A 12,949-nucleotide genomic window follows, 5' to 3' on the forward strand; every position below is an offset into this window, starting at 1 on the left:
TTTAACTGACTAGCTAACTAAATATAGCATGGCATTAAATAAAACATTGCAAATATCATTCATTCATTTCATTTATTCATTTTCTTGTCGGCTTAGTCCCTTTATTAATCCGGGGTCGCCACAGCGGAATGAACCCCCCATTGCAAATATACATAGTAAAATCTTTGATGTGAATTTTATACAGCAAAAAGAAAATAAATACAATACAATACAATCTACAAATGTTCCAGACAATAAAGAAACACCCATTCATGAATTACAACTGCAACTTTAATGGTCCATAATGTTACATTTTTGATGTATGTATTAATCTTTGGTTTGTTTTTTCTTGTACGCAGCCATCAGAAAATAAGACAAAAGCCTGGTTAAAGATTAACACAAGATCCAGATTAAATCCATCACCCAGATTTCTCAGAAATGGTAAGTACATCCTGATTCCACAGAAGAAGTGTGATTTAAAACGAAAAATATTTGTATTTTTTAACATAAGTATTTGCTGGCAAAAAAACTTAGTTTGTGCTCTTGTTTCTGCATGCATGACAAAAGGAGATGATTTTTAAAAATATATTAAAAGTAGTGCTGCACGATTAATCATATCGCAATCGCGATGTCAGCAACTGTGTGTTTATATGACGAGACAATGTTGTGATTATATTAAATAAATAATAACACATACTTTCTGAAAACAGTTTTCCGATATATATATATATATATATATATATATATATATATATATATATATATATATATATATATATATATATATATATTTGAGTTAAGGCAGAGAAAACATCATGTTTTAGCAGATGCTTTACCAGAAAAAATAAGTATATATAAAACAATAATACAAAGCTATACATATAAAATATTGTTATGTATCATTTATTAATTGCAAGTATGGGTAAAAAAAGTTTACATTAGAGCAATTCCAGCGTAATGGGTGTGACATCTGTAGTAAAAACTCAAAACATAAATTCACAGAGGAAGTATATATGTTAACATTATATTGAAACATGTTAACATATATACATTGAAACATGTTTATATTTCCCAAAACAACCCACCACTGAGTTATGGGATCAGAACAATATCAATCTGTAAACATGTTTTGTACTTTAAATGTGGAAAGTAAACATGCATTATGCATGTGACCGAAAAAGTATGCAGTATACAACATGCTTTGTAGTAATTCTGTGACTTAAACTTCACAACTCAAAAGAAACAATGCTAATCAAAAGGATAAGAGTTGGCTCTCTATAGAAAAAAATGACTGGTTTTATTTTATTTTAATAGTTTTGCATTTATCAAGGAAAAGCTTCGTTATGGATGTGACAGATGTGAAATTGCTACTCATATGACTTTGGTAAATCAAATATAATTGTTTAAAAACATTCACAGAGACACTTTTGAGTATTTTTAAAGTTCTGTAAACTACTTGCTTACACAAAAAAAAAAACATAAAAATGATTTCAATATTTTGGTGAAATCTTATTTTTTTCATGGTAAGGTTGACATTTGCTCATTAATTAAAGTCAAGTTCAAATTTTACAAATACACATTTCAGCATTATTACTAATCTGTGTGTGCAATTTCCTTAAAAACATATCAAGTTGACCCACAATAACATTTATAATCGCATATCGCAATATTGACCTCAATAATCATAATATGAACATTTTCTCCAAATTGTGCAACCCTAAATAAAATTGAAAAGAAAAGCAACGCTGTTACTTTTTCGAGAAATGAAAACAGATGTAACATGGCCCAACACTGCACACATATATAATGTTCTCATCATTTCTTGCTTTTGCTGTGTTCATATTTAATATTCTTTCCACTTTCACATGTTTTCCATCCCAGACTACCTGTCTCTCCTGCCCAGATCATCTTCAAATAATTAGCCTACAGTAATGTGAAGTCCTGTTCTTGAGCGAGGAGCAACTTGAAAGCGGCAAACATGAATCATGTATAGCTTCATTTTAAACTGCTTTGTAGACAAACACACTTGCAAAGTCAGCTTATGAAGAGAATGCAAATCCCCGTTCTGCTGCCCTAAGCTCGGTTTTAATGTGTTAAAACGAATGAGGACAGGCCTTCTTAAACAGGTCTTTAAATGTGTCGTTACCTGTCGCGCGGGCCAGATCGTTAAAGGTGAGGTATTTTCTGTTTGCATGCCTTTTTTTAGCCATTTTTTTGTCATCCTGAAAAATAAATGACGCATAGAATGATGGAGAATGTTTAAGGATTGAGGGCACTCAAGCAGCAATTAAATTTCACCCTAGGGGAAATTATCTACAAAAATGGGACATGGGCATGGCGTGTGGTCAAATGGCTTTTCCTTGTTCTCTTTCCGTGTACTTCTTGTGTACCGCTTTGCCACACACAAGAAAAACTTTCCATTTAAAAAAAGAAAAAGGGAAAAAAAAAAGCGTCCCACATGACCACCCCGTCAAGTCATTTACCATGAAGTGCACTGGCCAGTGAACAAGTTTAATCATAACACCTTCCGGCGTGGTGCCCTGGTAACACGTATTATTTACTGACTGACATGGTAATCTATATTATATATTTTTGAAGGATATTAGGAGTCGTGCATTTGTGTTTACGAACTTCACACAAGGGTGCTGCTATAATGTATAATACACGATAGTTGCTAGGGTGTTATGTAATCACATTGTGGGTGGTTGTTAGGGTGTCACTATGCTCTTGCAATGTGATGATTTTCAATAGGTAAATGTTAGGGCATTGTAGAGAGCTGTTAGGGTGTAGCTAGGTAGATTCAAGGGTAACCCATGTTGATATGTAGCTATGCAGTTTAACTGCTCTGCGGTTTAAAAGGTGCAGTAGGTGACCTGCCAAAATGCTAGCATTAGCATAATGGCTTATATCTTAACATAGATATATACATTAGATGTAGCCTGGCCTATTGTTGTCTTTTGGACGGATTGCATCAATAGCGCCGCCATCTTGCTACAGGGTAGCGCTCCTTTGAAATGAATGCAGGACCAAGGTACAGTGGAGGACTGTGGCCATCCAAAGCCAGAGATATACACATATACATATATATCTATGATTGGGAGTTTTCCTGGATGTTAGTAATTTTACATCACTTTTCTAAATTGATGGATCAGTGACCGCATGGGCATTCCTGACAAAAAGCTTGTGTTTGTGTGTACAGAAATGTACTATTCACCCTCCTTGTTAAATTTTATCTAATCATGTCCTGAAACACACCTCCTCTCCTGCTTTCACTTCTCATACTGACGGAGGGAGCGATTCGTTTGTGAATGAATCCCTCGAAAGACTCTTTCACTAACGTTAGCTGACAATAATACAAGTTTCTGGCAGCGCAGCATCTCGTTGTCATATTTCTTTTGCATTGTTTGCTGATTTTATTCAACAAAACTAGCATAAGCCGAGTGTTTAGTGCTGTTTAGAGTTGGAGCTGCTTTGCCTTATGATGAATGCAGTAAGTGACTGTTATCCTCAATAACGTTACCTGATTAGCACAAAAGTTCAGAACATACAAAAACAGAAAAAAACTTAATATTACCTATGAAATGTTCTGCCTTTGTGCTTTGTTTTCTTTGTTTGCTCGTTACTACTACCGTAGACAGCGCTAAAGTCCCGCATCTTCACGTAATAACACTCTTGACTAGTGCGGTTGAATGACATTTGTCCTGGGAGCACTGTACTATGCGATATCTAGTGCATATATCTATGATATCTTAATAGCAATAGCAGGGCTTTGAAATTAACGTTTTTGCTTGGTAGCATCGTTGCCCCTAACTTAAGGCGCATCAGCCAAAATTTAGTTGCACCCACCAATTATGCAATTATGTGCACCGTTGCTACATGTTATGTAATCAGATTTATTACATTTGAAATCAACACTAATAAAAAATAACGAGCCAAATAAATATATGCTTGCGTGAGGAAAACATGTCTCAATGAAATCCCGTTATCACAAGAAAACTGAGTGACCAAAAGATACACAGACCGCTCAGCGGCCCTGCACGCACTGCTTAACATGAATAAATCTGTTAACTATAATAACTGTGCTGTTCTCAAGAGTGCTGTCTGATATTCCTCACATGCTTTTGACATATACCTTATTATTTGTATATCTCATTTTAATAGCAATACCGGTCTTCTCATGAGCTGCAATATTATTTTAATCTTAGTCAGGGCAAGCCCTTTTGCGATGGTGTATGTGGTGTTAACTTTTACCTACAGCAGCACGGCTGACAGCATCTGGCGATTAAATGAAGGATTAAACAGAACGTCTCGTGCTTAAAATGTGTAGATGAGGCAAACAGTTACAGACTACAGTGTATGTTTATGCTGGATTAACATTTACCACGATCAGTAATCAGACGTGCCATTATTTGTAGCTTTAGGTGATTTCTAAAACTAAATCTGACAGTGTTGTTATTCTCATCTTCAGCGCTTCACAAATTCGCGGTTGTAGCTCTCCTGTCATGTGAAGGCAGAAGGCGTTGACTGAGTGGTTGAGAGCTGATTTTAACCAGTCTATTCGAGTTCAGTTTTAGCACAGTGGGCCAATAAAAAGAGCGCGAAGGCGGGGCAAGCATTGCAGGCTTTGTTTAATGCAGCAAGAGCTAAGGTATTGTTGCTTATTAAAGGTGCAGTAGGTGATTGTCTTCAGAAACATTTTTTGTTGTGCTGGATGAAAGTCTCTCCACAGTCCATTTGTAATGATTACAGTAAATGATCTAAGGGTGCTTTCACACCTGCCTTATTTAGTTCGATTGAATCGCACTAGAGTTCGTTTCCCCTTTTTTTACGATTAGTTTGGGCAGGTGAGAATGCAGCAATCGTACTCGAGTGCGCACCAAAAGCAGACCAAATAAGCGTACCGAGACCTGCTTGAAGAGGTGGTCTAGGTACACTTTCAAACGAATCCTGGAGCGGTTAGTTTGTGGTGAGAATATGATCCGTACTAAAACAGGTCCAACCGCAAAAAGTATTGCGCATTTTGGACTAATTCAGTTGCCGTAGGCTGATGCGCTTTGCAATATGGGATATGGAGGAAAAATATTTGTTGACAGCGCTTTACCAACAGAGAGAGAGAGAGGGGAAAACATTACCTGATGGATCGTTGGTAATATTTCCGCAAGATGACCATGTCGCAGTTTAGCTAAATTAATTCACGTCTCCTCCTGAAGTGACGAGCGATGCATTAAACACTGTTTTCCAGCCGAGGCCGCGCTTCATTTTTGTAATGTATAGTTTGTCTAAAGCAGGGATACTATCAACCAGCGCAGTCGTCCCTCCAGAGTAAAAGGTTTTGTTTACCTGCGGGAGTTCACTGGCATTTTCCCGCACGTGAATTCTGACCAATCAATAAGCAGTTTAGTAAATATGTTCAACAACATCTGGCCAATGAGAGATGTGGATTTTGTCAGATGACTGCATTGGTTCGTTTCACCTGGTTCGGACCAAAGCCAGCAGTGTGGTGTGAAAATGACCCAAAGATGGCAGAAGATGCAACAATGTATCATTTATTACCCTTTGTCCGGACCAAATGAAGCGAACTACAGATGTAAAAGCACCCTAAATGTTTTTATATTAATTTTTTTATTCTGGTTAACCCTGAATACTCGCTCTGAAATGGCATGTAAGTGTGGCTTACTAATAAGTGAAATTCCCGCAGGCCGCCGGGCCAACCACTACACACTTCTATACACTTCTAACTGGCAAATGACATGAACTAGTGGGTTGTCTGCTGTGCTGTCGTGTCACGGTGGGGCGTTCGCGATTTCAGCAGGTGTGGCTTTGAAACACCCTCCCCTGCTATCCAAAGCTAGTATGCTAACCGATTAGCTTTTTGGCACATCACCTACTGCACCTTTAAGGCAATGCTTGGCAGTTCCTTGTTGGGGTTGCTAGGGGGTTCCTGTGCAATTGAAAGGGGAATGCTTGTTGATGTTGTTGTGGGTGGCGTATTAGTAAATGTTTGTGTATATATAATGTGTATTTTTACCCTTTTTATTATATTTTTATTAATACTAGATATGTATTAAGAATTGTTTTAGTTTATAGTGTTGTTTTAATAACCTTTTATGTAAACAAAAACAATGCAAAGTGCTATACTTATTGTTTAGAGTTGGTACAAGTCACTAACCGTGACTCTGAATGCCAGTGATACCAAACACCTTATTAGCAAACTTAGCAACCGCCTCTAATTAAAATAGCAACAATAATATAGTTTAATTACCGGCTATTGGCCAAAACAATATTACTCAGGAGGTGCATTGCAATTACACTAAGATAGCATTGCTGATTTTGTCATATCTTTTATGGGCATTTGCAGGTTTTGGTATCCAGGGTGCAAACGGTTGCTTTGGGAGTTTTGAAAGTGGGCTATGACTGTTTAACATATGAAGGACATTTTTAATTACTATTTTTGTTTTTGGCTCACACTAAAGTGTTTTAGCATTTCATGAAGCAAAGTGATTTGGGCAAGATACCTCCGACGTTATATCACCCTAATAGCCGCCGTTAAATACACAGGAGTATTATGTTGTCAAGGCTGTATTTGGTACTGTAACACATAACAAAACTGTTTTAGCAATTAAAAGTCAGGAACTAAATTAACTTCCCCCTTTTTTTTCCTCTGGAATATCAATAACTGTGCGTGTGCAAGAGTTTGTGCCGATTAGAGTGAGGGCTGTTTTTATAATTGCTTTTCTCCCTGTGGCAGCGAGGGCCCTGAGGGTCAGATCTGAAGAACCGGAGCGGGTTCTCCAGGGGAACCGCACGGGACCTGCAGACGCAGATTAATTGTGTGAGGTTCTGGGGCTTTAATTTGCAGGGGAGGAAATGACTGTGTAACCTAATTAAACACTGACTTGTTTCAAATATCTGTCCAGCTGCAACCTGAACGCGGCATCCCACAATGTCGCCGCCCGTAATTGCCTTGTATGCAGTCGGAGAGCGAAAGGGTGGGATTTAGGGGGGCAACGGGGTGCGGATGACACAGAGAAGGGGTAGAGCCCGATTTCCTCAAGTGATCAATTTAAGGGAAAACTCTGTTGCTCTTAACAGCGGCAACATCTTTAGCGCAGACGGCAGCCCATCGCTAATTAGCATCTGCATTTATAAATGTACGATCATTGTGCACAGCTGGAAATCTTTTATAGGAACATCTTGGTCTGGGATTATGGGACGGCAAGGATAAAAATGTCTGCAGTGGTGCATCATGGGATACCTGTAATCATGAACGGGTCAAACAGTGCCCGACATCAAATATCTGAGGATGCTGTTTTATAAATAGCATTACAAATATCTGAGAATATGCAAGTTCAGTTTTTTTTTTTTCTCAAATGATTCTCTCTTGAAGCTCTTTTAAATGCTTATTCTGCAAAAGAATCCAAAACGAAAAAGCTGCACCTTTGTAGCTGACAAATTGTAAGAGAAAAAGTTCATATTGGGTTTTTTGAGGCAGAAAGAAGCTTATGAATGTGACTTTTTCCCCCTCTTGGTTCTGAACTTTTCTGTTTTTCTTTTGCAAGTTATTTCTTATAACTTAGTTTCATACTTGCATGTAATTTAGTTTTTCTGCTATTGCAACTCAAAATAAGCCTTTTTATTTAAAGGGCACCTATGTTACCCTTTTTCAAGATTTATGATTAGTCTTTTGTGTTTCCAGAAGGTGTCTGTAAAGTTTCAGCTCAAAACACCCATCAGATTATTTATTATAGTTTTCAGAATATTAGAGTTTTCTGCTCTGAATACAATGTAGCTGTTTTTGTGGCCTGTGCCTGTATGCTAGTTCTCCGTGCCCACCGTTCCCACGTGCCTGTCAGAGTATGCCTCAACCTCCGACTGTGTTAGATAAACAGCACAGCGACAGACATGAAGGAAGCAGATCTCATGTATCGTTTGTGATAGGGTTGGGCCGATAGACGATGCCATCATCCATTGCCGATGGCCGACAAACTTCCCGATGCTGAGCCGGCATTGCGGTCCGTCGCCCTGCCCTACATTTATATTGACGTATAGCTTATTATTTGCATGTCATCTTAATAGCTACAACGGTCTTTTCATGAGCTGTGTTAAATTTTACATATAGCTGCTGCTTGCACGGCTGACAGCATCGTGAGGATTAAATTAAGGCTTATACAGTACCTCTCGCGCTAAAAATGTGTAGATTCAGTGGCAAACGCTGTTACCTGCAAACCCCGTCCAACAGACTTTACAGTGAATGGCTTTAGTCATTTTCATAGCGGACTTCAAGCCACTGGAAGTCTTTTATCCACTCTTAGAAAAGTGTAAATGGTGGATAAACATTCAGCACATGATCACTAATAAGATGCGCCATTATTAGTAACTGTTAGGGATGTAACGGTATCAGAATTTCACGGTACGGTAATACCTCGGTATGAATGTCACGGTACGGTATTTATTGAATCATTTACAGGAAAAAACAAAACTTATGAAAATACTCCAAAAAAGTGCCAAAAGTGTCAATGACATACAAATTAGCCATCTATCTGTAAGCTTTGAAACAGGAACTTCAATTTTAATAACAAAAAAAATATTAAACCATGTAAAAAATAAAGTTTCAATTTAGTATTGTTGAAAACTCATCAGATTCAACATTTAATCACACTCAGCCCATCTACCTAGATGAGAGCTCTGCTAGTCGGACTTCTCATCAAGCATCTCCCGCTGGATCTAATCTCACTATATTTATTAAACGGGATATTTCATTTATCTTGTTGTCTTTATCTAACGACATATTCCCTGACTTTGGTCATTGGAATCTATTACTTGTTCTCAGGTAACGTGTTTTGGCTGAGCGCAAAGATAAGTTAATGATTAATGAAACCACGTACATTCTGTATATTGACTGATCGCTTGCCTTTATTTCCTATAATGTATAAACTTATTGTATGTTATACTTTTATAATGGCCATTATCGATTATTAAAACTGATATTCAGCAAAAGAGTGGGTATGTTTCGTATTTTCACTGAAATTGAAAGGAGGCAGTTGTTATCGGCTCCGTTTTGTTATAAATATCCACACAGTGAAGATGACGCTCATCTTATGCAGCACGACGCCTCAACATGTCTGCTGTCTAAGTTGCTAATATTAAAATGAAAATAGGCAGTTCCTTAAATCATGTTTACATTTTATTGTTGACAAAGTGAAACAACGAAGCCAGGGTGATGTGAATGAAGTTATAAAGTACACTGTTCCCTTTGAAGATTTACCCGTGTCCTCGGTATAGTCTGCTTTTCCATATCAAACTGAGAAGAAGAGACTGCAGCCTTGATCAAACTTGCGAAGTCTGAACTTACACGGAGATAATGCAGGACTGAACTGTGCGTGTTAGGCTACTTAATATTCAGGAAAAGCCCCAATCAGAGAGGCGAATGTCTGCAGTCCCACCTCCGTTTTCAGATGTCTCTGTTTTCCATCATCCACACTGAGACGGAGCTGCAGCGTTTCAGAATGAAAACGGCCTCTCCAGCCGTGAAACCGTAAGTTTTACTGGATAGCAAAACTTATGCGTTTTCAAACTAAAACGCATTAGTGTAAACAGGGCCTTAGAGTTTTCCAGCTCTTTTCATCCCCGCTTCTAGCAGCACACTCCATTTCCGCATTACTGGATCTGTAGCGACAACAGACCGCAAGGGATGATGGTCAAGCATGGGCTGATGGCAATTGTAGTTTTCGCTACCTCCCGTTCGCTTCATTCGCCTGAGCAAATTTTCTCAGAAGACCTATAGTTTTACCGAGTCATGCGACTTCGGTAATATCGAAAAAAATTAATATTGTGGTATGACGGTATTTACAATACCGTTACATCCCTAGTAACTGTAGGTGTTTTCTAAAACAAAATCTGTCAGTGTTATTTTCATTCTCTCATCTTCGCTTTATATTTTCGCGGTTGCATCTGAAGACAGAAGTCGTTGACTGAGTGATTGAGAGCTGATGTTAACCAATCAATTTGAGTTCAGTTTTAGCGCAGTGGGCCAATAAAAAGAGCATGAAGGCGGGGCAAGCATTGCGGGTTTTGTTTGATGCAGCAAGTTAATATGGCAACAGTTTTAAACTGTTCCTGAGCGCTGCGTTATAAGTGCAAATATGCATTCTGCATGAATGTGTCCTAATTCCACGCATGCGGTAAACATTTTGCAGTGAAAACTGATTGCACGCAACAATTTTATGCACAATGCCCCCACAAATGCTCCCAAATATATTTTGAGGTCGCATAGATAAAATTTTGGGCGCATATGCGACCAAAACAGTCCCTGAATAGCCTAGAGGTTAGCAAGCATTGCAACCTTTTTTACTTTAGCATGTTCACATAACAACTGTTCATATGTTTCTGAGTGCTGCGTTTGATGTTTTTAGGTGCAAAGATGCATTCTGCATAAATGTCTCCTAAATCCACGCACGCCATGAGGATTTTGCTGTGAAAATGTATGAAAATGCTTGCCCAAATGCTTTCACATTTTTTTTTTATAGGTCACATAGATAAAATATGCGACCAAAACAGTCGAGGCCCTGCATCTTTACTTGTTATTATTTTCTCATAATAATAATAAAATAAGAAAGTTATCATCGATCGCAATACAAATTACAGTGAACTCCAAATGAAGTCTCCTCCACCAGCTGTGGAAAAAGCCATTAGAACGACACAGATCACTATGCCTAATCATGCCAGAGTTCCATGGAAAAAAAAGTGATTGACAGGTGGTAATTTGTGTGTAACGTTTATGGTTGGTTATGGTTAAAGCAAAGACCATGTGGGTCAGGTAGTGAAAACGGTAGGCTAAAATTAATTAATTTGTTATGAATGAATTGATATTTAAAAAAGACCCCCCACCCCCATTTCTATCGTGATGTTTCACATTAGACATCGTACGATGCCAAATTGTTCAGCATCGCCCAACCCTAGTTTCCCAATGATTATTTGATGTATTTGTTTTGGTGTTAGTTCAAGTCTTTCTGCATAGATGAGTCACACACAATGTCGTTACAAAGTTCACGTATAGACATTCACACAGCACGCGCATTTAATTTTAATCTGTTTTTGCATTGCAAATGTGACAGGATACACGTCAATATCCACTGATCTTTTAATCCCAGTTGTTTTGCGCATGTCCTGTCTTGTTGATATTATTATACGCGATACTACGGAGACATGTTAATACACGGCTGCCAGTCATTTCGGTGGGTGGGGAAACTGCACTCCGACATCACATTGCGGTGGGCCTCAAAATGGGATGGATTTGGATCCTATTTTAATAATAATAATAATAAAAACGTATTGTGTTTATATCACCACACAGTTTTGTCCAAACAAATTCCAAAAGGTGCTTTTCATCATAGGTGCCTTTTAAAGCCATGATCGATATCTTGCAGTTGCATGTTTTAAGCTCCAAATTAGCCTTTTTTTCCTCTCAATAATTGCTCATATTTTGCAATTTCAAGATTGTGTAAGTTTTTTTTACTAAGAATGGTGAGTTTATGGTTGAAATAAACTGTTTGAATTGAATTGATTAAACTAAATTGACCATAGTGTATGAGTGTGACTGATAGTGTATGGGTGTTTCCCAGTATTGGCTTGCTGCTGGAAGGGCATCTGCTGTGTAAAACATATGCTGGATATGTTGGTGGTTCATTTTTCTGTGGTGACCCCTGATGAATAAAGGAAAATGGATGAGTGAATGTTTTAAGCACTGCTTTTTAATGATTGTATAGTCTGGATTGTCAATTTTGATTCTTGACAGATCTCCCACTATATCAGCTGTATTGAAGAAGAGTTTGAAGGCATGTAGATTGTGGAGTGCCATTTGCACTAGTAAATAATTTTCCTTTTTAAGTGACTTAGTGATGGTCATGAAGTAGTGAGTGTGTGATTATCCTCTTTGTGTGCGTGTGTGTATGTGTCCGAGAGGGTGGTGTGATTTCAGTGTAAGCTGCCTGGCTCAAGGCTCGCCCCCAGCTGGACGCTGCAGACTGGTCCTCAGGGACACAGACAGACTCTCTGTTCGAATCCGTATTGATCCAAGATGCTGATGAAAGAACCCGCTGGTCACCTTGAGCCCTGCGTGTCCCGCGGCAACACTGCAGCCCCCCGTGTCACTTTAGTCAGACCAAGAGGCTCCGGGGCACAAGAGGTGAGTCTGTGTGTGTGTGTAAGAGAGAGAGAGAGTGATAGGCAGAGGTGATCTGGTCCCTGAGGAATAGTGATACTGGATCTGTGGTTTTAATATTGGCAGAACAAAAAAAAAACCTTCATAAAGTTTTCAAATTGAAATTTTATTTGTCACATACAGAGTCAAAGAGGATGATCTGCAGTGAAATGCTTACACAGTCACTCATGACCTTAAAATAATAACAGTAACAAAAAAAATTATAATAATATTGATAATAACTGTAGCAAAAATAATAATAATAATAATAATAATAACAATAAAAATCTAATTTGGAGAAATAGAAGTTATGCAATAGAAAATAAAGGAAATCTAAACTATATAAAGACTTTTGATATAGACTATGCTGTAGAAAATATTAGATAAAATAATAGAGTGTGACAATATTAAAAGAGCTATCTGTACACACAGAAACATAGAAGTGTTTCTAATAAAGTGTCTGGTGCTTAAGAGAGGAAGGAGTGTGTCCTATAGGTGGTTTGTCAAGCCCACTCACCTGTATGGAGTACACTTGAACGACACTGGGAATCATCTACACTATATGGGAACTCTTACTCCAGCACTAAATTCTCTGAGCACAAACAAGTCACTTTGAATAACTAGCACTTCTTGTATGTATTGAATCTTATCTTATCGCTGAATACCTCCTTAATTGTAAGTCGCTTTAGACAAAAGCATCTGCTGAATGACTAGTGCCCAATCCCAATTTTTATTTTTGTAACCCTTACTCTTTCCCTTCCCCTTGGCCCT

At 38.1% G+C, this 12,949-nt stretch overlaps 1 protein-coding gene across 11 annotated transcripts in view; it reads left to right on the forward strand.

Annotated features, from left to right (window-relative positions):
- The window catches only part of LOC137496842 (uncharacterized), a 141,700-nt gene that overhangs the window by 89,347 nt on the left and 39,404 nt on the right, over window positions 1–12,949 (forward strand). For 6 of the 11 annotated variants that reach the window (XR_012388171.1, XR_012388170.1, XR_012388169.1 and 3 more), the window contains exons 2-3: window positions 339–420; window positions 11,941–12,163. Coding sequence is in view for 8 of the 11 variants with exons in the window: in XM_073918882.1 (XP_073774983.1) it covers window positions 12,056–12,163 (108 nt within the window). In the remaining 3 variants the exon portion in view is untranslated. Of the gene's footprint in view, window positions 1–338; window positions 421–11,773; window positions 12,164–12,949 lie in introns of all 11 variants that reach the window. The other 5 variants (XM_073918883.1, XM_073918885.1, XM_073918879.1 and 2 more) reach the window with 2 other exon arrangements.

This window comes from Danio rerio, chromosome 12 (genome assembly GCF_049306965.1).
Source record: "Danio rerio strain Tuebingen ecotype United States chromosome 12, GRCz12tu, whole genome shotgun sequence".
Taxonomy (NCBI): Eukaryota; Metazoa; Chordata; class Actinopteri; order Cypriniformes; family Danionidae; genus Danio; species Danio rerio.